This window comes from Phoca vitulina, unplaced genomic scaffold, assembly GCF_004348235.1.
Source record: "Phoca vitulina isolate PV1807 unplaced genomic scaffold, GSC_HSeal_1.0 scaffold9, whole genome shotgun sequence".
In the NCBI taxonomy this organism is placed as follows: Eukaryota; Metazoa; Chordata; class Mammalia; order Carnivora; family Phocidae; genus Phoca; species Phoca vitulina.
The window spans coordinates 12577515-12600696 of record NW_022589712.1 but is presented as its reverse complement, the minus strand read 5'-3'; the positions used below and the strand labels follow the sequence as shown (position 1 = coordinate 12600696).

Below are 23182 nucleotides of genomic sequence, written 5' to 3'. Positions count from 1 at the left end.
ATAATAAAGTATATCCTGTGGTTTTCTTTGTTAGCTTTTCAACATGGCTAAATCTCATTAATGTACATGCTTATTCAAATCTGAGTTGAAGTTATTTATATGTATTGTTTTTGCTACAAATTGTCTTAAAACTTTAAGTCATTAGTCTTTAATATTAAATACTCTATTTTCTGTACATAAATACCCCTGAAAATCTGAACAGTGTATGCTGGAAAAGGGGCAGTATCTTTGATGGCTTTTTCAAGTCATTTCTTACTCGTTTCAAGAGGTTATTTGTATTTACCTCTTTAAACGAGAGCTTGTGAGTTCCACTCTCTCTAAACCCAGCTCATGTCAGTGAGTAATCTTGCTCAAGCAGTTACAGTGTCAGAGCTGAAATCTTAGCAGCTTCTTTGTCTTAACAACACCTCCTTATTAAGCATTTTGAAGCAGCGCAGTGGCATATGGGTGACAGGAAAAATAGAAACAGGATCACCCTGTATTTTAAGTCAAGCACCTTGAAATTTTAGGAGTTGAAAACTTATATGCAGAATTCTTTAGTGGCCTAATTCTCTGTTGGAAACATTCTGTGTTTCCTAATTTTAAGAATATAACGTCTCTATCACCTAAGGATCTTTTTATTTTCTTCAGTCTGTCATTCCTATTCTTGACTCTTGTTTGAAAAATGAATTGGAGGACACTAAAGAAAGTAAGGCCCTTACTGGATAGAATCTCATTCTCTTAAGAACCATTGCAAACAAACATCTATTACAGTGTGGGCCTGAGCAGTACATAGATTTGAGAAAATACATGTTTGATATTTCATTCTACTTAAACATTTTTTAAGAGGTAGCTAAATATAAGACAACCTTTTGTGTGTGGGTGTGGTTTTTTCCCCCTCACCTAGAAGTGAGAAATTTGACAGAAGAATAATATTGTCATTAGAAGTAAAATAAGATTTTTTTTGTAGATCACCAAGAAAACGAAGGTCTCGGTCGCGATCTGGTTCTCGAAAGCGTAAACACAGAAAGCGATCACGCTCACGCTCAAGAGAAAGAAAGAGGAAATCATCACGTTCATACTCAAGTGAAAGGAGAGCGAGAGAAAGGGAGAAAGAACGACAGAAGAAGGGACTACCTCCAATTAGATCTAAAACATTAAGTGGTAAGTGACATACTTTTACAAAGCTTTGGTTTCAACAAATAATTAAGAAAATCATTAACTGCTAAAGTTAACTATTTTTAGACTAAGAAATCGAAAAGTAATTTGGTAAATGAATAATTTTATCCTTGGTTTTTGTAAAGTGAAAGAGGAGAAAAGAAAAAGGAAGAACAGGTTCTACTGAAACACTAAGGTCATTTAGAGTTGATTTTTTAAAATTCAAATTAGAAAATATAGAACCCGACTAATAATATATAAAGTGGACTAGGCCTACTGTCTTTTACATAGACACTGTGATTTCTATTCAAAGTGTCTAACCAAGTTTGACCACCAGGTCTGGGGAATAATTATTGAAGGAAGCATGTAAATTTTAAAGCTAATTGTAAACTTACTGGATCAGCAACAAGGGAGAGATTCCCATTGTACAAACTTTCCCTCCTTTATGTGTTAATCTGTAATGTATAATTAGAACAAATTTGGTAGTAGTGAGAGTTTGAAGGAGAGTTCACTTGGTAGGAATGTGAGTTGTAATTAGTACCAGATTATTCCTGAAGGATTCCTAGTGAGTTATGATTTCTAAGGTGAACAAACCGACTGCAGACGGGCAAAGTACATAAAATGGAACAAATTGTCATTCTTTGCCAAGAGCTGAACACTGATCAGGTTGTCTAATTTCTGAAGGTCTCCAAATTCTTTCTGCCATGGAGATAGATAAATAATTGGTATAACTTACACTGCTGAATCATCCTGGAAATCCAGGCTTATAATTAAAGGCAACATCTAGCCTCTTAACTAAGTTCTGGCATTTTCAGTAAGCTGTGGCTATCTTGCCAGAATCTTACCTGATTATGAGAGCCAGTGTTAATTTAATAATGTTGATATTCCTAACTCTGAAAATGTGTTTATCTCCTTAGGGTGAGAGACCAAATTCAAACATTTTAGTGCTATCTGATAAAGAAATAACATCAAAGGCCTGACCATAAAATCTCTGCTGTGCCTTCCTTCTCATGATTACCATTAGGACATTCAGAATCACCAGTTTTAGGATAGGGCTTTTATATGGAGTCTTCCATTTAGTTCCTCACTTTACTTGTCATATTATAGCTTCCACCATTTACATAGTTACTGACCATGGAATCTATTTCCAATTGCTGTGTTTTTTTTCATGAGTAAAAAATAAAAAAGAAAATTCAGAAAGCACATAAGAAAATACAGTGAAAAGTATATCCCTCATTATTTACCTCAAAACTCTCTTTACTCCACAGCAATATCAATTTCATGTGGCCCCAACGCGTTTTAAACAAATATGGTAGTATTTCCCTGCCATTAGTCCTTTGAACATAAGAGTATTCATGAATAGTGCAGTGGATATGAAACATCAACAAGCAGTAATATTCTAGGAATTAGTGTCCTCTCCTCGTGGGATGGGGGAGATTCATTATTGCTTTCTGGGTTTAAAAAAAAAAAAAAGTTGTGGGAAAAATTTGTGGAGAGACTACCTTGAAACAGTAGGGGAAACATGGAACATATTTCAGGGAGATTAAAGCAGCTGTGATGTGGTAGAGTAATGAAGCAGTGGGAACTTTTCAATGAAAGAGGTCTAGAAATTTACTGAGGGTTTGTGGTAGGTTGAGTAGTGGTCCTCCAAAGATGTTCATATCCAAATTATTGGAACTTGTAAGTATGTTGCATCACATTGTATGATTAATCAGGATCTTGGTGCGGGAAGATTAACTTGGGTTATCCAGAAGGGCTCAGTGTAATCTAGGGGAAACAAGAGGGTCAGAGAGAAAAGGTGATGTGAAGATGGAGGGAGAAAGATGAAGATAGGTAAATGCTCCACTGTTGGCTTTGAAGATGAAAGTTGGGGTCATGAGTCAAGGAATGCAGGGAGCTTGTCAAGGAAACAAATTATCCCTTAGAGAGTCCAGAAAGAATGCAGGCTTGTTGACCCATTTTAGGCCTCCACAACTGTTAGAGAATACATTTTTGTGTTTTAAGCTACTAAGTTTGTGGTATTTTGTTACAGCAATAGAGTAAAACTAATATATTGCTCCTTGAGACTTTGGTTGAATATTAAATTATATGTACACGGGGTGAGACTATGTGAGGCAAAGAAGAGTAAGAACATTACCAGGGAATCTGTTAGCTGAGTGATTCTTAAAGCTAACACAGGTCTGGAAGACCTATTGAGTTCAAACCAGCTGGAGTAGAGAGACCTGGTTGAAAACCTTCGTTCAGTAGAGATCTTGCAATAGTCACTAGTGTGATGCTAAATTAGCTCTAGAGTAAAACCTGCTCGAGCCCTGCCCCATAATAGATAAAAGATCATCAAAAGGCTGAAAACTTTGTCTTTAAAAATGACATTGATGTAAATCTAGATTAATTAAAACTCTGCAAATATATCAGCTGTTGTAAATATTTTGTAAGCAAGTGTTTTCAGGAGAAGGAAATGTTCACGGAGTCCTGAACGGTACAGCTTATAGTAGGCAAGATATCTCATGTGTAGGTCTGTTTCTTAAAGGGAAATGCTTCCCACAGTTAAAGTGTGTTAAAAGTTTTTCATGATAACAAGTTAAGGAGTTCCAATTCAGCCTTTTCCCCCTTGTATCTCTGTGCAAATTATTTCCTTAAGGATAAGATACTGTTTTCAGATTAAACTGTTGATTAGGAAGAAACATCCACTTAATCATTCCAGCACAGAAAGATTAAAGGTGCAGAGATAGGATTGCAGTGAAAAGTGTTTTTGTGACTTTGTTACATTATGAAGATTACGTACAGAATTTTAAAACTCCCAATTCCCAGTCTGTCATACCCCAAAACCCTTCATCTTTGGGGTAAGACCCAGTATCCATAGGTGATTAAAGTGCGCAGCCAAGCTTGAGAACAGGTAGTACACAAGAGGTTGATTTGCAATAGATGTAGATGGTATCTGGGATTTTAGTTCATTTTAAGTGTTAACAGATAAAAATGTCACTTAAGTGTTTGAAATATCCATCTTAAATCTTATTATTTTTATTAGTGCTTTTTCTTCAGTTGCTTGAAAGAAATAGCTGTGTCTGTGTGATTTAGGTCATTTGTCTCTTTTATGTCTTGACAGTGTGTAGTACTACTTTGTGGGTTGGTCAGGTGGATAAGAAGGCAACCCAGCAAGATTTAACCAATCTGTTTGAAGAGTTTGGACAAATTGAATCCATTAATGTAAGTATCACTTCTTACACAGTAGTTTAAGGTTAAAAATTTACATATAGAGAGGATTTTTAGTCAGAGAGTCACTTTGGTTCCTAATGAGCCCAGTAGAGTATCTGCCTTTAATAATGCACATCTTTATAAGGATTATTTGACTTTAATCATTTCTGTTTATTTCTGCTGCTGTTTATCTCCTTAATTTTTCTTTTTTAGTGGAATTTTAACAAAATGTTCCTAGGGGTTTCATAGCAATATAGCTAGCACGTGGTTCCTAAAATCATCCAGCGTTTGGGCTAGCGGGACCCTATCTGTGGCCTAGTTTAATTCCACGCCACCCCTTTTTTGGCAATGAAAATGAGGAAACTGAGTCCCACAGAATTGTAATCACCTACACATGAGCACATAGGTAGTAGTGGAGACACAATTGGACTTGGGGTCCCAGTCTTTCTACCAGTCCCCTTCCTCCTCGCCCCATGTCTCCCTCTCAAAGCAAACCTGTGGCAAGAAAACCTGTGTGGTCACAGCACCTCAGGAACTTGACCGCAACTCTTTGACTCCTCAGCTTGATTTTTTCAGTGCTTTTGCTCCATTCAGTCTCCTTGGAGTATTTTCTTCTTCCTAGGTCAGTTTTTTTTTCCCCCGGGGCTAAAACTAAGTCATGGAATGTTTTATAGAAATTTATTTGTTTGAGAAGTCTTCTAATTCATCAATCCTCTGATTTTATTTACTGTTTTTATACTTTTATGTCTGTTGGACTTTTATCATTATTTACGAGGAAATTGGCTGCTTTTCCTTTCTAGTCTTAGATCCTTACATGACCAAACTTGACTTTTCCTTATTAATAACAGCACTCTTCATTGAATTGTTTGACCATTTCGTATACTACTTTCAACCATATATGATCTCATTGGAACCTAACAAGAAGCTGGTTAAGTCCCATTGTTTTTACCAGTGAGGAAACTAAGTGATTTGCCTGAGTTGCACAGACAATACATAGATGATTGGTTGGGTGTTTCAACTTAAGAGTTTCATATTCCTCTCTCTACACCATGAGGGTGCTGTAGGCTTTTCTTACTCTTTTGTCTTTTTATTTCACCTGTCAAAACATAAACTATCTGCCGGAGTCCTTGATCATATAACCTCTGAATTTTTTCCTGATTTTCCCCTAGCTGAGATGTCAGAAATGTGTTGACAGTTGAAAAAGTAGGGATGCCCAAGATCAGGGTCTTTAGATTCTTATCAAAGTGCCACAATTTGCACAGGTGATTTCTAATGCAAAGTCAGGAATCACTGCTCAAATGGATCCTGAATCCAAGCAGCATTTGGATTGTCCTATTACTTGTGACATTTTTGGCCTTTCTTGTTCCATAGTCATTTGGGCATTAGTTTACCTTGTCTCCCCCCTCTTCTAGGCACTGAGTTATTTTGTGAACTGAAATGTATTGAATGGCTAATGATAAAATCCAGGATTTGAAAATTTGATGGAAAGTTTATAAACCTTTCAGTTGGTATTGGGGGAGTTTGAGGACTGAGTAAAAAGTCTGTTCGATTTAACACTTAGTGGGTCATTAGTAAGCTTGAAGAAAATTTTTCAGTGCATTGATAAAGAGTTGGGTCTGTTTTGCAAAAGAGGAAGAAGTATGTAGGGGTTAGATTTCTTTTTTGAGAAGTTTGGTATTAAAGTATGGAAAATAGCTTGAGGTGAACTCTGAGTGAAAGTGAAAACACTAAAGCTGTTTTCTTATTTGTGTTAAAACCTTGTCCAGAAGCACTGGGCAAAATTAAGTTTTATACAGTTGAAAAGCTTTAGTGTTATCATTTCTTGTAGATTATAGATTTTATATTAAGGATAAGATACTTCCCCCAAACGAAAATCTTTCTCCCGTTACTCCATATGATACTTGGAAAAACTGAAATACTTTCAATTTTTGAATAAATTATATGCTTTCAAATATGTTGGCCATGCAATACTGTTTTCTTTTTATCTGGTGGTATTGTATATATGTCTTTTTACATTTTTTTAGTATTTCTTTATTGTATATTAGGAAAACTTTGACATGTGATATTCAAGATTTTGCTTATGTTATGACTTAGAGTAAGACCCAACTAGGTTTTGAATTCTTTTTAAACTAAGTAATTAGTTGTAGATGGATTGTACCAATAAACAGCCAAAGAAAGAAAAGGGAAAAACCATTCAATCTTAGTAGTCAGTGATCTGTTTCATTAAAACCATAAGATAATGTCAGAATGAATGCCTTATGTTTACCCTTTCTAAAGAAAAAAATTTTTTTAATAGATGATTCCTCCCAGGGGCTGTGCTTACGTCTGCATGGTTCATCGACAAGATGCTTTTCGGGCTCTTCAGAAACTTAGTTCCGGATCATATAAAATTGGGTCCAAGGTCATTAAGGTGAGAGTGGAGGGGAGGGACCCATGCTCTTCTTTTATTGGATTATTAGAATGTTCCTGTATCTAATTCATCTTCTATTTTAATGTTATGGGAAAACCTCTAGAAAAGCTTATTATTTCAGTATTATTGAGTTATAGAATTAGAAATAGGTAAAACAGTAACTAAAACTTTAGTCAAATGATTCTTTGAAATCACACTTATAGTTCTCTTGGTCAACCAGGGCACCATTTTATGAGCAGAACTTTCTCATTTTGTAAGTTCTTTTTTCTTTTCTGTTCTGTTCTGTTCTATTCTTTCCTCACACCTCCCCTCCCCTCTCTTTTCTTTCCTTTCTTTCTTTCATTTTTAAGTAATTTCCACACCCAATGTGGGGCTCAAACCTAGAACGCTGAGATCAAGAGTTGCATGCTCCACCAACTGAGCCAGCCAGACACCCCAAGCTTATCTTTCATTCACTACTTCCTCCTAATGTTTCCTAATCATACCTCTTAATTATATTATTATTTCCTCCTTTTTAACATCTTGTGTTCTCCAGGCCACTGGTGAAGGGTTTATTAATAAGTATATTTTTGTTTTCCTCTTAGTCTTTAAACTGAGTGTTTATTGTGTATTTTTCCATTTTTACTTCTTGTGACTGATTTACATTTTATTTCTGCTACTTGAAGATAATTTATTCCATCAGTTTCTGCAACTGAGTTAAAAACTTTAAAAAAATACTTTCTACCCCTGAAACAAATAATACACTATATGTTAATTAAAAAAAATACTTTCAAGGTTAATATGCCTGTGCTTTGTCATTTCATGGCAGAGAGTTTCCTCTGTGTAAAGTGTCTCCTTTCCTAGACTATCAAGATTTTGTTTAAGTTATGATAACTATTCTAATTATTGCTAATGTAGGTTGACCTTTTTAGGGTGAGAAGTAGATTTGGATTGTTCTGGAAATGTGTTCTTTAATTTTAGTAAGAAGTGGAAATAAATCCCATGTTATAAATGCCATTGCTATCTAATGCGGGCTTTATTTAAAAACAAACAAAACCAGGAAATACATGGAAAAACTTCTTGGCTACTATTATTTTTCGAGCATCCAGTGATGCTTGTCCAACAATTTTATTTATATTTACACTGTTTACATATAATTTTGAACATTTTACCTGGTTTTTACAGTATATCTGAGCTTTCTGTTTTCTTCTCTTCATTCCTGATAGATTGCTTGGGCTTTAAACAAAGGTGTAAAAACAGAATATAAACAATTCTGGGATGTGGATCTTGGAGTTACATATATACCGTGGGAAAAAGTTAAAGTGGATGACTTGGAAGGTTTTGCAGAAGGAGGCATGATTGACCAGGAAACTGTAAATACTGGTAAGAACACTAAGGGTAGTTTTATTTTTTAAAAAAAAGTATGCTTGAAAGGTTGTAATTGATAAGAGTTGTGCATGGTAAGGTGAATTGCGCTTATTTTATTTCCTGGATTCTACCCCTCCCAAAAAGAGAGAAAAACTGAAACACTGCCATTTCCAGTGTGTATGCTTAATGGGTCTTATTTCCTAAGTGTCAGAGTATAGTGTTTTAGAAGTCTATAAATGTAGCATTTTTCCTGTAAGTCTTTTAAAAAGTTTTGCTTTTAGAGAAAGAGCAAATATGAGTATATGGAGACTTTTTTTAAACTAAATATTTCAGTTACTTGAATTTATTTTTTTTTTTTTAATTTTTTTTAAGATTTTATTTATTTTTTGACAGACAGCAAGAGAGGGAACACAAGGAGGGAGAGTGGGAGAGGGAGAAGCAGGCTTCCCGCTGAGCGGGGAGCCCAATGGAGGGCTCGATCCCAGGACCCTGGGATCATGACCTGAGCTGAAGGCAGCCACTTAACGACTGAGCCACCCAGGTGCCCCTCAGTTACTTGAAGTTAAATAAGAACTGGGGATGTAAGAAGTTTCTTTGAAGAACTTCCTAGATTATTTTGATTAGTATCCATGTTGAGAATGGCAGGAATAGAATCTTAGTTTAGAGAGCTAGTAGTTCTGATTCATGCAATTCTAGAATGCTTATAACCAAATGATCATCTGGCCTGTTTTTTTTAACTTATGTTTTTATTTTTAAAAATACCAGTTATAAATCCACAAAATGGTTAGCATTTATAACCAGTAAGAAATCTTAAAATGGATACTTGGGAAATAATTGAAACGTGGTATATAGCTTATTTCTTCACATCTTAACTCTTTTACCAAAGTAAGCTAGCTAATTTTCAGGATATCTTCATCCTTAGGCCAGTGCAAATATTTTCAAACACTTTTTCAGTGTTTTCATCTTGTTGGTCTTTTTTTCTTCTTGATGGATATTTCTCCTAAACACTTATTCATTCAGTAAATATTTTAGTTCCTATTGTATGCCAGCCATGATTTTAGGAACTGGGATTATATCAGTGAGACAGACAGACAAAAATCCTTCCTCTCATGGAGTGCACATTGTAGTACAGGGGTTGACAGCCTATAGCCCATGGGCCAAATCCTGCCGGCAAGCTCTTCTGTAGAGTTTTATTGAAACACAGCCATACTCAGTTGTGTTTACCTATCTTATATGACTTTTTTTCAATAGCAGTTGAGTAGGTACAACAGAAAACATATGGCTCGTAAACTTGTATACTTAGTATAGGACAAGTTTGCCAACCCATGTTTCTAGTGGAAAGAAACATAATAAACAAAATAGATAAACTATATATTTCTAGGTTGATAAGTTCTAAGAAGAAAAAGGGAGGGGGGGTAGACAGTATGGGTGTGGAGCTATTGCAGTTTTACGTGAAGAAGATCTAATGGAGAGTGATTCTTGAAGGAGTGAGATGTGCAGCTCTCTGGAGAAAGAGCATTCTATACAGAGGGAACAATATGTGCAAAGTCTATTCAAAAATTATGAGACCAGTATGATTTGAGCAAAGTTAGTGAGGAATGAGAAGTAGGAGATAAAGTCAGAGAGGTGTACAGAGAGACAGAGTCCTATGAAGTCTTATTAGTCATTATAATGACTTTGATCTTTACTCTGAGGGAGATGGAGAACCAGTGGAAGAACCGTGAGAGCTTCTTTGTTTTATTTTTGCATAGCTGTGCTTTCAGAAAGATTTTTCTTTATTGGGTTAATACTTTTCCTTGTCGGTCTCCCCTTGTACCTTGTGACGCAAGATAGTAAGATTTGATCCTCTTACATCAGACAGCCTTTGAGGTATATATCTATGATATCCCCTAAGTATTTTAGTATCTTTCATTTGTGTCTTGTGTGATGCTTCTTTGAACTCCTTAGTATTCTCATCAGACTTACCTGGGCAAAACCGAGGTTGGCACCTGTAGTTGTGGACATGTCTTAAAGATGTGCCAAGGTAGATGAAGGACGTAGAGACGAAATAAATACATAGATAGACATAAAATGAAAATTTGCACCTATCCAGAGGAAATCAATTTCAAATATTTTGTTTAGAGTGGGAAACTGTGAAAAGCTCAGAACCCGTTAAAGAGACGGTGCAGACAACTCAGAGCCCAACTCCAGTTGAAAAGGAGACAGTGGTCACAACCCAGGCAGAGGTTTTTCCTCCACCTGTTGCTATGTTACAGGTTAGTGTTGGGTGTTTGTTATTGTTAATGTGTTGTCTTACATTTCTGTTTTTACTCGTGTATTTACTTTATAAAACTTGGAGGAAGTTGTCCAAAATAGAATAAATAGGAGTTTAGTCAAATAATTTTGGGGAAACTTTTTTTTTTTTTTAGAAATGGTGTCATTTATATATAAATGTTTGTTTATTGTACAAGTATTTATCCATGGTCTCCTTCTATGACATTCACTGTTCTAGGCACCTGGGATAAGGATACATCAGTGGAAAGAAAACCACACAAACCCCTGCCCTTATGCAGCTTTTGTTTTCAATAGGGGAGACAGAAAATGCAAAATAAGTAAGTTTGTGAGATACTGTGGAAGAAAAAGGGAGTATAAGGGTTATCAGGGTGCCTGGATAAGTGATTATGATTGTAAATAAAATGGTCAGAGCAGACTCGAGAATGTGACATTTGAACAACAACTTAAAGTTGCTGAGGTAATTAACCATGTGGCTACCTGAGGAAGAGCACTCTAGGCAGAGGGAGCATCCAGTTCAAAGGCCTAGGCCAGGAGCATATTTGGTGTGTTCCAGGAATAGCAAGTGGGCTAGAAGTGAAGTGAATGAGAGGCAGCTTAGCAGAAGGGAGAGTTCTAGAAGGACTCTGGTTTTCACTCTGAGATGGAGCATTATTGGAGGAATTCAACGAAAGCAATGACTTGATCTGGCTTCAAAGGTTTTAAAAGATTTGGTTTTAAAGGATTGCACTGGCTACTATTTTGAGAATAGACTAGTGGGCATTAATAAAAGCAGGGAGACCAGTGAAGAGACAGTTGTAGCAATCCAGTTGAGAGCTGATGGTTCAGACTAGACTGATGGCAGTGGAGAGAATAGGAAATGGTTAGGTAATTAATGAGGGGTTATGTGATGGTGTGTCCAGTGGGCTTTTATGGCATGATGAGACTTGACTTGTGAGAAAGAGAAGAGGTAAGGTTTTTGGTTTGAGAAATTGGAAAGATGAAGCTATCCTTACCTGAGCACGGGAAAGACATTTGGGAATTCAGTTTTGCACAAGGAAGTTTGGCGTGTCTTTCAGACAACGAAGTTGAATAGACCATTGATAATACATAATTTAAGAAAGAGGTACACCCACAGTACAAGTACATATTTGGGAATTATTGTGCCTAGGATGAGTAGAAAATACCTATGCTAGAGTAGAAAATAAACTTAGGAGAAATTCACGCCATTTTGAAACTTATTGACCTGCTTCCTAATGGTTAGGTTGCATACCATAACTGGGTATTTTAAACTTAGTGGGAGGTGGCAGTTTAAAATTGATGATGGTACTCACTATTCAGGCAGGGGCCCATTACTTTACATCACTTGAATGTAAGATAGATTTCAGTCTCCATGTATACTGTCTGTTGAATAACACTGCCTTGCTTTTACCCCAAGTTAGAGTCAGTTATAAGTATGCAAGAAGGTAAATAACAAAACAACTTAATGTAATGGTATTTGTTACCTCCCTTAGAAAGAAATAGAAATTTTTTACCTTTTGTTGTTCCAAGATGTAATTGTTGCTAATGGATAAGGTGATTTATGGACTTTCTATTTTCTATCTACAAAGATTCCAGTAGCGCCCGCCGTGCCTGCAGTTAGTTTAGTCCCACCAGCATTTCCTGTCTCAATGCCGGTTCCTCCTCCTGGATTCAGTCCAATCCCTCCACCTCCTTTTCTGCGAGCGAGTTTTAACCCTTCACAGCCACCTCCTGGTAAGGAATTTTCATCTTTTTTTTTTTTTTGGTACGATTTTATTTACTTGAGAAAGAGAGCATGAGCAGTGGGGAGGGGCAGTGGGGAAGGAGAGAAGCAGACTCCCCACTGAGCAGGGAGCCCAACATGGGGCTCGATCCCAGGACCCTGAGATCATGGCCTGAGCCGAAGGCAGATGCGTAACTGACTGAGCCACCCAGGCACCCCAGGAGTTTTCATCTTATGTGTACTCTACTTAGAATATCATTCATTCATTCATTCATTCATTTAAAAAATTTTTTTTTTATTTATTTTCCTTAAGTAAACCCTACACCCAGCGTGGGGCTTGAACTAATGACCGCAAGATCAAGTCACGTGCTCTACTGACTGAGCCAGCTAGGCGCCCTACAATATCATTCAAATTGTTATTTTTCCAGGTTAAAATGCTATAGAGCATCAATTCTCAAACCTTAGCATACATAGGGATCACTTGGAGGGCATGTTAAAACAAAGTGTGCTGGGCCTGGCCTCCTTTTGCTTCACTAAGACTGAGGTAGGGCAAGACACTTGTATTTCTAACAAGTTCCCAGGTGATGGAGATGGTTGAAGGACCAGTATGGACAGAGAAAAAAATGGAATCCTTTAAAAGCATTGAAATATTCTTAAAATAATTTAAAATTTATGTTGAATTTTTCGTATCAGAATTCTCTGTAGTTATCACCCATCATTCATCAGGAAGTATGCATTAAATTATATAGATTGTTCCTCCTAAAAATCATGGTTTTCATTTTGACATAAATTATACTCTATCTAAAAATGCTAATTGAATTTGTAATTTTTTTTTTGACCTTATAAATTTTTGATAAAGGTTCCTTGAGTCAGCATTTCTAGTTTAGAAACTATATAGATTACTTAACATGCACCAATTAAATATAAATAATAGCTTATATAGCTTAGAGGTAGAACTTTTGGTATTAGACCATGGGAGGTTAGAAGAATGAGGGAGAGGCACAAGGGATCAAATGATATACATTGTTTTTCAAAGCTATTTTTAGCTTTCTTTGAACTTCATGAACTCTTTGCATATTGTAAGAAAAAAATACTTTGGTTTCTATAATTTAAGTTCTTACCAATTGAACAGAATTCCTAAAAATTCCTCAACATTATCTGAGAATGGTTGTAATTTATTTGTCATATAACATAAAATTTTCACATTGTCATTAAATATATAATTTGAAATTGATGCAGATATTATAAGAATTCTTTTTTATATGTTAAAGATTGGAAAATTATTCTTGTCAAATATTTTCTGTATTTGGAATCTGAATTAAAATTTTTTTTCAGAAGATAATTTTAAGATTTATTTTAGAGAGAAAGAGAGAGGGTAGGGGAGGGGCAGAAGGATGGGGGAGAGAGACTGAAGGATACTCCGCATGGAGTGCAGAGCTGGTTGTGGGGCTTGATCTCTCAATCTTGAGATCATGATCTGAGCCGAAACCAGGGGTCGGGTGCTTAACTGACTGCACCACCCAGGCACCCTTTCAGAAGATAATTTTAAAGGGTTATTTCAGAAACCATACCACCTAGACTTTGTAAAGTCATGTGTAGCATTCATTTGTTGAAAATCACATATCTTTATTTTTAGCCACTGTGGTTTTTTGTTTTTGTTTTTTGTTTTTTTAAGATTTTATTTGGGGGGGTGGAGGAGCGAGCGAGCCTGGGGGAGGGGCAGAGGGAGAGAATCTTCAAGCAGACTCCCTGAGGAGCATGGAGCCTGACATGGGGCTCGGTCTCACGACCCATGAGAACATGACTTGCGCCAAAACCAAAAGATGCTTAACTGACTGAGCCACCCAGGTGCCCCTTTAGCCACTGTTTTTAAATTGAATTTAATGGTTGCTCTATATCTTAAAAATGCAAGGAAACAGGTTTATAGTTTGATCATTTGACATTTAAAATTATTAAACAGTCAATATTAAATTGAAGGTTTATTTCAGTGCTCAAAACATAATATAGTAACATCCAAGGCTAATGAAAATATTTTGATCTAGTAGATAAACAGCATATAAATCAAATAAATATAATAGCACATTTTACAGATGACATTATTGCATATAGTGTTATCAACAGCTTGAAATATAGTATTTAACTCCCCATGCAGTCATTGTGCTAACATACGAAACAAGTTGCCTGGCTTATATTAATCTTTGACTTTATAGCATTGTAGAGAGTGCCACAGGACTTCCACAAATGAGCAAATAAATAGGACACGATCATGATAAGGATCTCCATGCTTCACTTAGCTTACTAAGGATCAAATATTAAGGTAGTGGTTATAAAAGTGATTTTTTTAAAAAGATTTATTTATTTTAGAGAGAGAGAGAAGTGTGCTCCTGAATGTGGGGCAGGGAGGGACAGAAGGAGAGGGAGAGAGAATCTTAAGCAGACTCCCTGATGAGGGTGGAGCCAGACGCAGGGCTCGATCCCCCAACCCTGAAATCGTGACCCCAGCCAAAATCAGGAGTCAGCTGCCCAACCAGCTGAGCCACCCAGGCGCCCCTAAAAGTGATGTTTTTAAATGAAGAATATGTTCACAAGTATGAGATCATAGTAATGGAAGACTGTTTTAAGAATGTAGAATTTCATGTATAGCTATTGAAATTTTTGAGTTAAAAGAAGTAACTCTTATGCTATTTTGTTTTTGGTCTTTTTTCCCCGTGTAGGTTTCATGCCACCTCCAGTCCCACCACCTGTTGTACCACCGCCCACCATTCCACCAGTAGTTCCAACATGTGAGTTTTCTGCTTGGGGAATTTTCCTTATTCATGGTAGTGTTAACCTGTTGATTCTCATTCTTACAAATTATTGTTAATTTTTTTATTATGAAAATTTTAGACAAATACATTTTTTTGTTAAATGATTTCTAAAAAATTAACATTATGTGATAGTCATTCTATATTCAGATTTGCTCTGTTGTCTCAAAATGTCATTTATAATTGGTTTTAGTCAAAATTCAAAGAAGAGTCCCCAGATCACCTTTGTGTGGTTTATTTTGTGTATTAAATGTCTTAATATAGAGCAGTCCTGCTGAGACCTCCCTTTCTTTTTTAATCCTTTATGTCTTTGATTTGTTGAAGAAATAGTTACTTCTGTATGCAAGATTCCAAACAATGGATTTGGTTTTGCTTCTTTGTGGCATCAAATTTGTTCCTCTATCTTCTGCTTTTTCTGTACATAGGAAGTTTTTTAGCACCAAAGGTTTGCTTAGAATCTGCTTCAGCATTTTTAGCAACAGTATTTAACTGGTGGGTGCTGTAGACTTGATGTGACATCACATCGGGAGCCCTGCAGTTTCTTCTCACCCCACTTTCAGTGGTGGTAAGATGGATCAGAGCATTCAGGTAACGGAACCTGGTCATTAAAAAACTTCCCCTTCAAATTTTCATCTGATGGTTTCATCCATTGATCATTATTGCTTTTTAATCTACTTTCCATTAGTTGCGAAGTGCTAATCTTTTGAATTTTATAATTTTTCCACATTTCTTACCTAGAATTTTTCTATTAAAAAAACCTTTTCTTACAACTAGTAGTATTTAGTTATCTTGATGTACATTTGTGCAGGAGAACCATGGTAGATGCTAAGTTCTTATCTCTAAGTGCCATTTTTCAGCATGATGAGTGATAGTTCTATGGGTATTTCCAGTGATACCTGGTGAGTGAAGGGGAAGAGGCTTTTTCTTATTTCTCCTCTTTCTCTCCCTTTCCTCTTCATCTCTTCTTCATTTTCTTTAGTGTTTATCAGTAATAGAGTTTTACTTTAGAGCAGTTGCATTCACTTTCCGAAGTTCAATTTGTTTTATCTTTAGACAGCAAGACCTTTCATAGTTGCTTCTCTATCCTTTTGAGATGACTACATCAAAGGACTTTAGTGTAAGGACAGTATATGTGACAGAACTTACCTATTGATAATATCATTTTCCTTATATTTGTAAACCCTTCTCTACTTTTCCTTTCTGACAGGATTAGGATCCTTCTTTTTTGTTATTTTTGGTTAATTAGGAAGAATTCTTTGTTCTTCCTAAAAATTAGAAGAGTGTTCTGAAGCCATTTCTGAATTCAGCATTCACAGAGATTCATCCTAGAATTTACCTCCCAATTATTTCTTTAGTTTATTCATTTTAGAAAATCTGGGATCACTTGAATGGAGAAAGAGAAATACATCCATGTGTCAGGTTCTCTCCTAGTTGCTTACACTGTCTTGTTTAATTCTCATAATTCCCATGCATGATCGCAGGTGGTTTTGTTCTATTTTATATCTCCGTTATGTGCTAACGGTATGTCCAGGTAAGTTGGAGTTAAATGTGAGGATAAAACAGTTCTTAAAATTCCCAAGTCAATGATGTAACTGTGTTGTGGCATAAACTAGACTAAAAGTTCTGATGGTTTAATTGTGACTTTATATTCCTCTAGTTCTGTTTTTTAACATATAAATGACATATACACTTAGGGAGTTTTCTACTCATTCTTTAAAATGGAATGTTTATACCTTTTTATTTGTAGTCCACTTTACGTCTTCTTAATGTGATGGGTTTTCTAACCACATTTGACAAGAAGTAGTGAATGTAAGGACCCTAGTACATTATAATTTCAAGGGGATTGAGGAGATTTGTATCATTGTATGTATTTGTCAGTCTGCATGAATCATTTCTATATATTCAGAAATTCATGTACTCACATTCTTGGAAATTATTTTTTGTACTATTGGCGTTTTCGTTGTAAGTACTGGTCCTTATTTTACTAAACATTTTTTATGAAAATATTTCCAAAAATTATTGTTTTCCCTTATTAGAAAAAAAGCTCTCAATGTAATTTAGCCTCTTCTTGATGACTTGTTATTTTGAGCATCAGTTATTATATAATGTGCTAGGTAGTAGATGCCAATAAATAAAAACAGTCAAACTCTTAAGAAGTTAGTTTTCATTATAAATAAAATAGAGGGACCAGAAGAGAATTCCTGTATGTTATGGTAACTGAATAGTCTTACCAAACAATTGGGGAGAGAGGACAGGAAGCCATTGAAAACTTTGACAGGGCCAGGGTTGGTCATGGTTAATATTTTTAAACTAGCACATGAATTGCTTGCCTAATAAATCTGAAATATATTTTCTCCTTCTTTAAACAGCTTTAGTGCAGCCGCCATTATCCATGACTCCAGAAACTGTGAAAGATGTTGGATTTGGTGGTCTTGTTTTACCTGGTGGTTCTGTTGCCAGCAGTCTTGCTACTTCCACTCTGCCAGCTGGAAATGTTTTTAATCCTCCAACTAAACAAGCAGAGCCTGAAGAAAAAGTACCTCATCTTCTAGACCACCAGATTCCTTCTGGTGAAAACACCAGATCAGGTAAAACAAATAAATTCCCCAGAAATATAGTTAAATCATAAGCACTACTTCTCTATATTGGTGTTTAATTTTGAGATGTCGTGCATTTGTAACCAGTTAAGTGCACCAGTATTGAAATGTTGCAATGTTTAAAAAGAGATCACTATCTCCTAGAATTTCTCTTCGAAAAAAGTTGGCATTCTGTTCAGGATAGTAATAGATTTTGGCACGTTTCTTTTTCGACCTCTACCCCTCCTTTTTTGGGCCTATTGGGACTGCTTTAATGTGTTGGTATCAAAATACAGTTGCACAAAATACATATACTTAAAGAAAGATAAGAATGAGCAAGTATTAGGTATGAATAACTTCTACCCAGTATTCTCTACCTAGGTCTAAAAGATAAATATATTTGAAAGTAGCAAGTCCTCTTTTATGGCACCACTGTTAGTATATTAAAACTTGTTTGTACTTTAGAAACATCTTTGTTAAAGGTGGAGAATTCCTATAGTACCTGACATTTTTCTTTAAATGTTCTGTGTAAAGATTTTTAAGTAACATCCCGCTTATGTTTTAATATTTTAAATTTCACTGTGCATGGTATTTAATAATTTTAACTTTTGTTTAATATCTAATGTGTCTTGATTCTTCTGGCATACAAGTAGTTGATTAACTCTAGGCTAGCTAACTATAGCATTAGTAATGACAAATACAGTTTCCTTTTATACCAGAATGATTTTTTGTGTTATTTTTCCTCTTTCTGTTTTAGTGATTCCAAATGATATTCCAAGTAGCCCTGCAATTTTAGGAGGACAGCCGCCAAATGTGACGAGCAATTCTGGAATTCTGGGAGTCCAAAGACCAAATGTATCGAGTAATTCTGAAATTATTGGAATCCGGCCATCTAATGTTTCCAGTAGTTCTGGGATTATTGGAGCCCAGCCACCAAATATTCTGAATAACTCTGGAATTTTGGGACTACAGCCCCCAACTGTGTCAAGTAGTTCTGGACTTTTGGGAGTGCTCCCTCCAAATATCCCTAATAATTCCGGACTTATAGGAGTACAGCCACCAAATGTTCCAAACGCCGCTGGACTTTTGGGGACACAACCACCAGCTGGGCCTCAAAACTTACCCCCTTTAAATCTCTCTAGTCAAAGGATGCCCACAATGCCAATGTTAGACATTCGTCCAGGACTAATACCACAGACACCTGGACCAAGATTCCCTTTAATACAGCCTGGAATTCCACCCCAAAGGGGAATCCCTCCCCCATCGGTACTTGATTCGGCTCTTCATCCGCCACCCCGTGGTCCTTTTCCTCCAGGAGATATTTTTAGTCAGCCAGAAAGACCTTTTCTAGTTCCTGGAAGACAAAGTGTAGACAATGTTACCAATCCAGAAAAAAGGATACCACTTGGGAATGATAACATTCAACAGGAAGGAGATAGAGATTACCGGTTTCCTCCCATTGAAGCCAGGGAAAGCATTAGTAGACCTCCCCCCGTGGATGTTAGGGATGTGGTTGGACGGCCTATAGATCCAAGAGAAGGTCCTGGAAGGCCTCCATTAGATGGTAGGGATCATTTTGGAAGACCTCCTGTCGATATTAGAGAGAATCTTGTGAGGCCAGGCATAGATCATCTTGGTCGAAGAGACCACTTTGGCTTTAATCCAGAGAAGCCCTGGGGGCATAGAGATTTTGATGAGAGAGAACATCGGGTTCTACCTGTCTATGGTGGTCCAAAAGGCTTACATGAAGAAAGAGGTAGATTTCGGTCTGGAAACTATCGATTTGATCCTAGAAGTGGTCCTTGGAACAGAGGATTTGGACAAGAAGTTCACAGAGATTTTGATGACCGCAGAAGACCCTGGGAGAGGCAAAGGGATAGGGATGACAGAGATTTTGATTTCTGCAGAGAAATTAATGGAAACCGTCTTGGACGAGATAGAATTCAAAACACCTGGGTCCCCCCTCCTCATCCTCGGGTTTTTGATTTTTTTGAAGGGGCCACTTCTCAACGAAAAGGTGATAACGTGCCTCAGGTTAATGGTGAAAATACCGAGAGACATGCCCAACCACCACCTTTACCAGTACAGAATGATCCTGAACTTTATGAAAAACTGACATCTTCAAGTGAAATAAACAAGGAGAAGAGTGACACAGTTGCTGATATAGAAAGTGAACCAGTGGTAGAAAGCACAGAAACTGAGGGGACATAATCATCACTCAGTAGGTAAAAGATACCTTTTGTAAAGTTGTCATCTCTCTGTAATAGATTAATGGCTGACTGGACCATAGTTGTTCACTTTTGTCTGCCAGAATTAAGTTAATCTGATGTTCATGTTCACCTTTCTCTTAAAATAATTGTACAACTGACTTGTATAGACATTGTTCTTAATATGAACATGGTAGGTAAACATTTTTTTATTTTTCTGATAAAATATAAATGTTGCCCCCAGATTCTTTTAACTTCAAGGAAATGAATAACAGCTTGTCAGAGACTTCCTATGGAAGAAAGAATTTTTTAGATACTACCATTAGGTTGGATATGGTAATAGATATATTTCAAAATAGCAAGTGATGGTATATCTTATCCATATCTTTAGGCTGCTGCAGAATTTTAAGGTAATAGACAAAGCTGTGATATTTTATGCAAAGACTGGCTCTAGATATTTGAGGAGCACAATACAGAGATTTTAAAAAGTGATTTTGTAAAATCTACACTATGGTCTCTGTTTCTCCAAAGTAAGTGTTTGTGATTTGTTCCTCATACTGCAGTGAGTAAAAAAGAAAAAAGAAAAAAAAGAAAACAACATAAATATTAAAGTACGTTTCAATGTTGGGTGAATTTTGTTTTTAGATGCCAATAAAACTTACTTGTTTGATAACAGTGTTCTAGGAATTGTATTTTTTTAATCTACAAATTCTTAAAACCCTGGATCATTAGCAGCATGTGCTTATTAGTTGTTGCAGAAGTTTTTTATTACTCTTAACAACAATGAAGAACTGTGTGGTGGAAAAACATGTACTTTGATATAAAAATCATGCAGTCTCATTAGTATGTATGTAATATCTGTGTTTATTGATTGTGTAAGTCATACGTAGATTTTTCTGTTTCTCTGTATGTCTGTCTTCATGTACATACAGAGAAAAATAGCTGATAGTTTAGATAATAAAATAGTCTTCAAAATCGGATAGAAAATTAGAGAAATTTGGCTAGTTGACAATGCTTATAGTCAAAACTCTTCTTAGCTTTTATGAAGGTAAAATAACTATTGTAAAGAAATGCATTGGCCGTTTGGCAATTCTATTTTAATGTAGTTAGGCATGAAACCAGAGTTAGCATGGAGCCAAAATTCACATGAATGCTTGCATTGCTTTGTTTCACATTATATTTGCTATTCTGCATAGATAGTGCTAGTACTAAAGTACTTGTTACTTGCCTGAAGTGGATTTCTTAATTGCACAGAATGTATAGAGGTGTTGGTGGATTTAAAAACATTATATATATCAGGAACAAAGCGTCCACATGTGTTTTGTAGGCTGTGGGTAACACTGTTCAGATTAGCCTCCAAGGTAAACTGAGTAGCAGAAAAATTGGGGATTAGTTTTCTATTTATTTATTTATTTTTGCTTTTAATTTTCATTTATTTGCTCTTTGTTTTTCCTTTCGGTTTTACATATATATACATATATATAAAACCATTGGTGGTTTTTTTCGTTCCTAATGAAGGCTTTTATTTGGTCCTATGAATAGACATTTTTGCTCCCTATGCATTCCCAACTATTCATCATTTGCTCTATTTCTCTAAAATTCTTAAGCTATGTTTGTCAAGCCTGCCCAAAGTAACAGTAGAACACACCAGCTATTTAAAATTGGATTGTTTTTGCTTACCTCTTGATGATCTAAAGAGCTGTAAGAGCTTTATGGATGGTTCCTGGCCAAAAAATCAAGTCATTTCTTCTTATAGGTTCTGAACAGAAATAGTACATTATTTGTTTTGTTACGTGAAGAAGTGGGTACTAGTGGAAATTGGGTGTTTATTTCTACAGTAATTCAGTCCAGTAATTTGAATTGGTTTCAGTCTTTTCCTTAGGAAAACAGGAAAAACTGTGACATTGGTACAAAGTATTAATGTTCAGGAATGATTAGCCTTGTCCTTAAAGAACTTATATTGACTGGGATTTCAAACTACTTTAGTTGCATTTACCATTATTAAAATTAAGTGACATTCACTTGGATTAAGTAGCAATAAAAATGTAAGACTTTTTAGTGACCTTTGATCCCAAGTTTTCTTTTTATCACTGTTGGGCCATTATGTGCAAACTTGAAAACAAAATATATACAAGTATTGCACTGCTTTGAAGATTCTGGTGGTGAAAGTTAACCTGCTCAGTTGTCAGTACTGTAGAATCCCATCTTGGGAGTGTGTGACACTCTGAAAATAGTTGAAAATAATTATGTGTACTTGTTCTTGCTTTGTTCTTATTTGGTAGTATAGTATTTAAGTGAAAGGATATTATTCATCCTCATACTGAATTTCCAAAGTTGATACTTACATTCACCATTTTTTTAAATAATGGAGAGAAGTTAATTATCTTTAAGTTCGACGCAAGACCTATCATGTTTTGATGCTTTTGATCCCAGTACTGTCACTAGAATGCTAGCCATTAGAAGTATGCAAGGAGTAACCTAACCACTTTAATAAAATTCTTCAAAGTGCTGCAGGCAGTATCTACATTAGCCACCAAATCAATAATGTTTTGATTTGTGATATGTTAGAGAATGATATGACTCTCTGAGGTATTTGTAGACTACAGTTTTAGTAGATACTACTTTTTAAATTTTTTTTTGTCTTTAAACATTTCATTAAACATTGGCTTCTATTTATAGCATAAATACATATAATGTACTTTGATCATTTATATTGCAGTTAGAAATTTATTTTACAGCAAAGCAATCATTATTTGTAGCATATTATAGGTGGAGTGCTAAATTTATTTCAGTACATAGGATGGACAAATGCTTAGCATTGGAAAACGGAATAGTATAAAATGAAACTTTTATACTATTATAAAACTTTAAAACTTTAAAACTCTGAAAATGACTTCATATAATATTTAATTGATAAAATTTGTTCATTATTTAAGCTCTTATATTACTAGAGTTTCTTTTGTCCTGATAACTTAGTTGCTTCGTTAAATTTATTGGCCATTTTCACTCATATAAAAGATTATAGTTATGGAGCTACACATTTAAGGTTGTTTTGGGGGTGGGTCAGTTTTGTTACATTTGAAAAGAAAAAGTTACCTCTTTTAATTTGAAAAAGTATTTTTTTATAAACGAACACCTTAGTTCATCAGATCTAAGGTGCCATTGATTGTGAGAACCATTCAGGAATAAAAAATGTTTCCAACATAACATGCCAGTGATTATAAGACCCATCCTAATTCAGAAATGTCAAAATGTAAAGTGTCTTAGAATCAAAGAAATATGGTATTCATTATGAATTTTATATATATAATCCCTTATTCATTAAGTCATTTAAAGAACATTTTGATGATGTTTTTTGTCATTGTATATATTTTAGATGGGCACAACTTTAAAGAAAAAGAAAATTTTAATATTCAATTAAAAATAATTTTGTTATACCTTATGTGCCTTTATTATCATTACTTTATCGGGTGCTATATTAATAAAATGTCTTAAGGGCTTTTAACTCTTTCAGA

The 23182-nt window shown here is 35.5% G+C and overlaps 1 protein-coding gene across 5 annotated transcripts in view; it reads left to right on the top strand.

The window, feature by feature from the left end:
• Positions 1-23182, top strand: part of SCAF8 (SR-related CTD associated factor 8) — a 215080-nt gene that overhangs the window by 61184 nt on the left and 130714 nt on the right. For 4 of the 5 annotated variants that reach the window (XR_004299961.1, XM_032407607.1, XM_032407608.1 and 1 more), the window contains 9 exons: positions 950-1143; positions 4241-4341; positions 6626-6739; positions 7945-8101; positions 10208-10341; positions 11947-12091; positions 14795-14863; positions 17254-17472; positions 18218-19685. Coding sequence is in view for 4 of the 5 variants with exons in the window: in XM_032407607.1 (XP_032263498.1) it covers positions 950-1143; positions 4241-4341; positions 6626-6739; positions 7945-8101; positions 10208-10341; positions 11947-12091; positions 14795-14863; positions 17254-17472; positions 18218-19671 (2587 nt within the window). In the remaining variant the exon portion in view is untranslated. Of the gene's footprint in view, positions 1-949; positions 1144-4240; positions 4342-6625; positions 6740-7944; positions 8102-10207; positions 10342-11946; positions 12092-14794; positions 14864-17253; positions 17473-18217; positions 22998-23182 lie in introns of those variants that run through there. The other variant, XM_032407605.1, reaches the window with a different exon arrangement.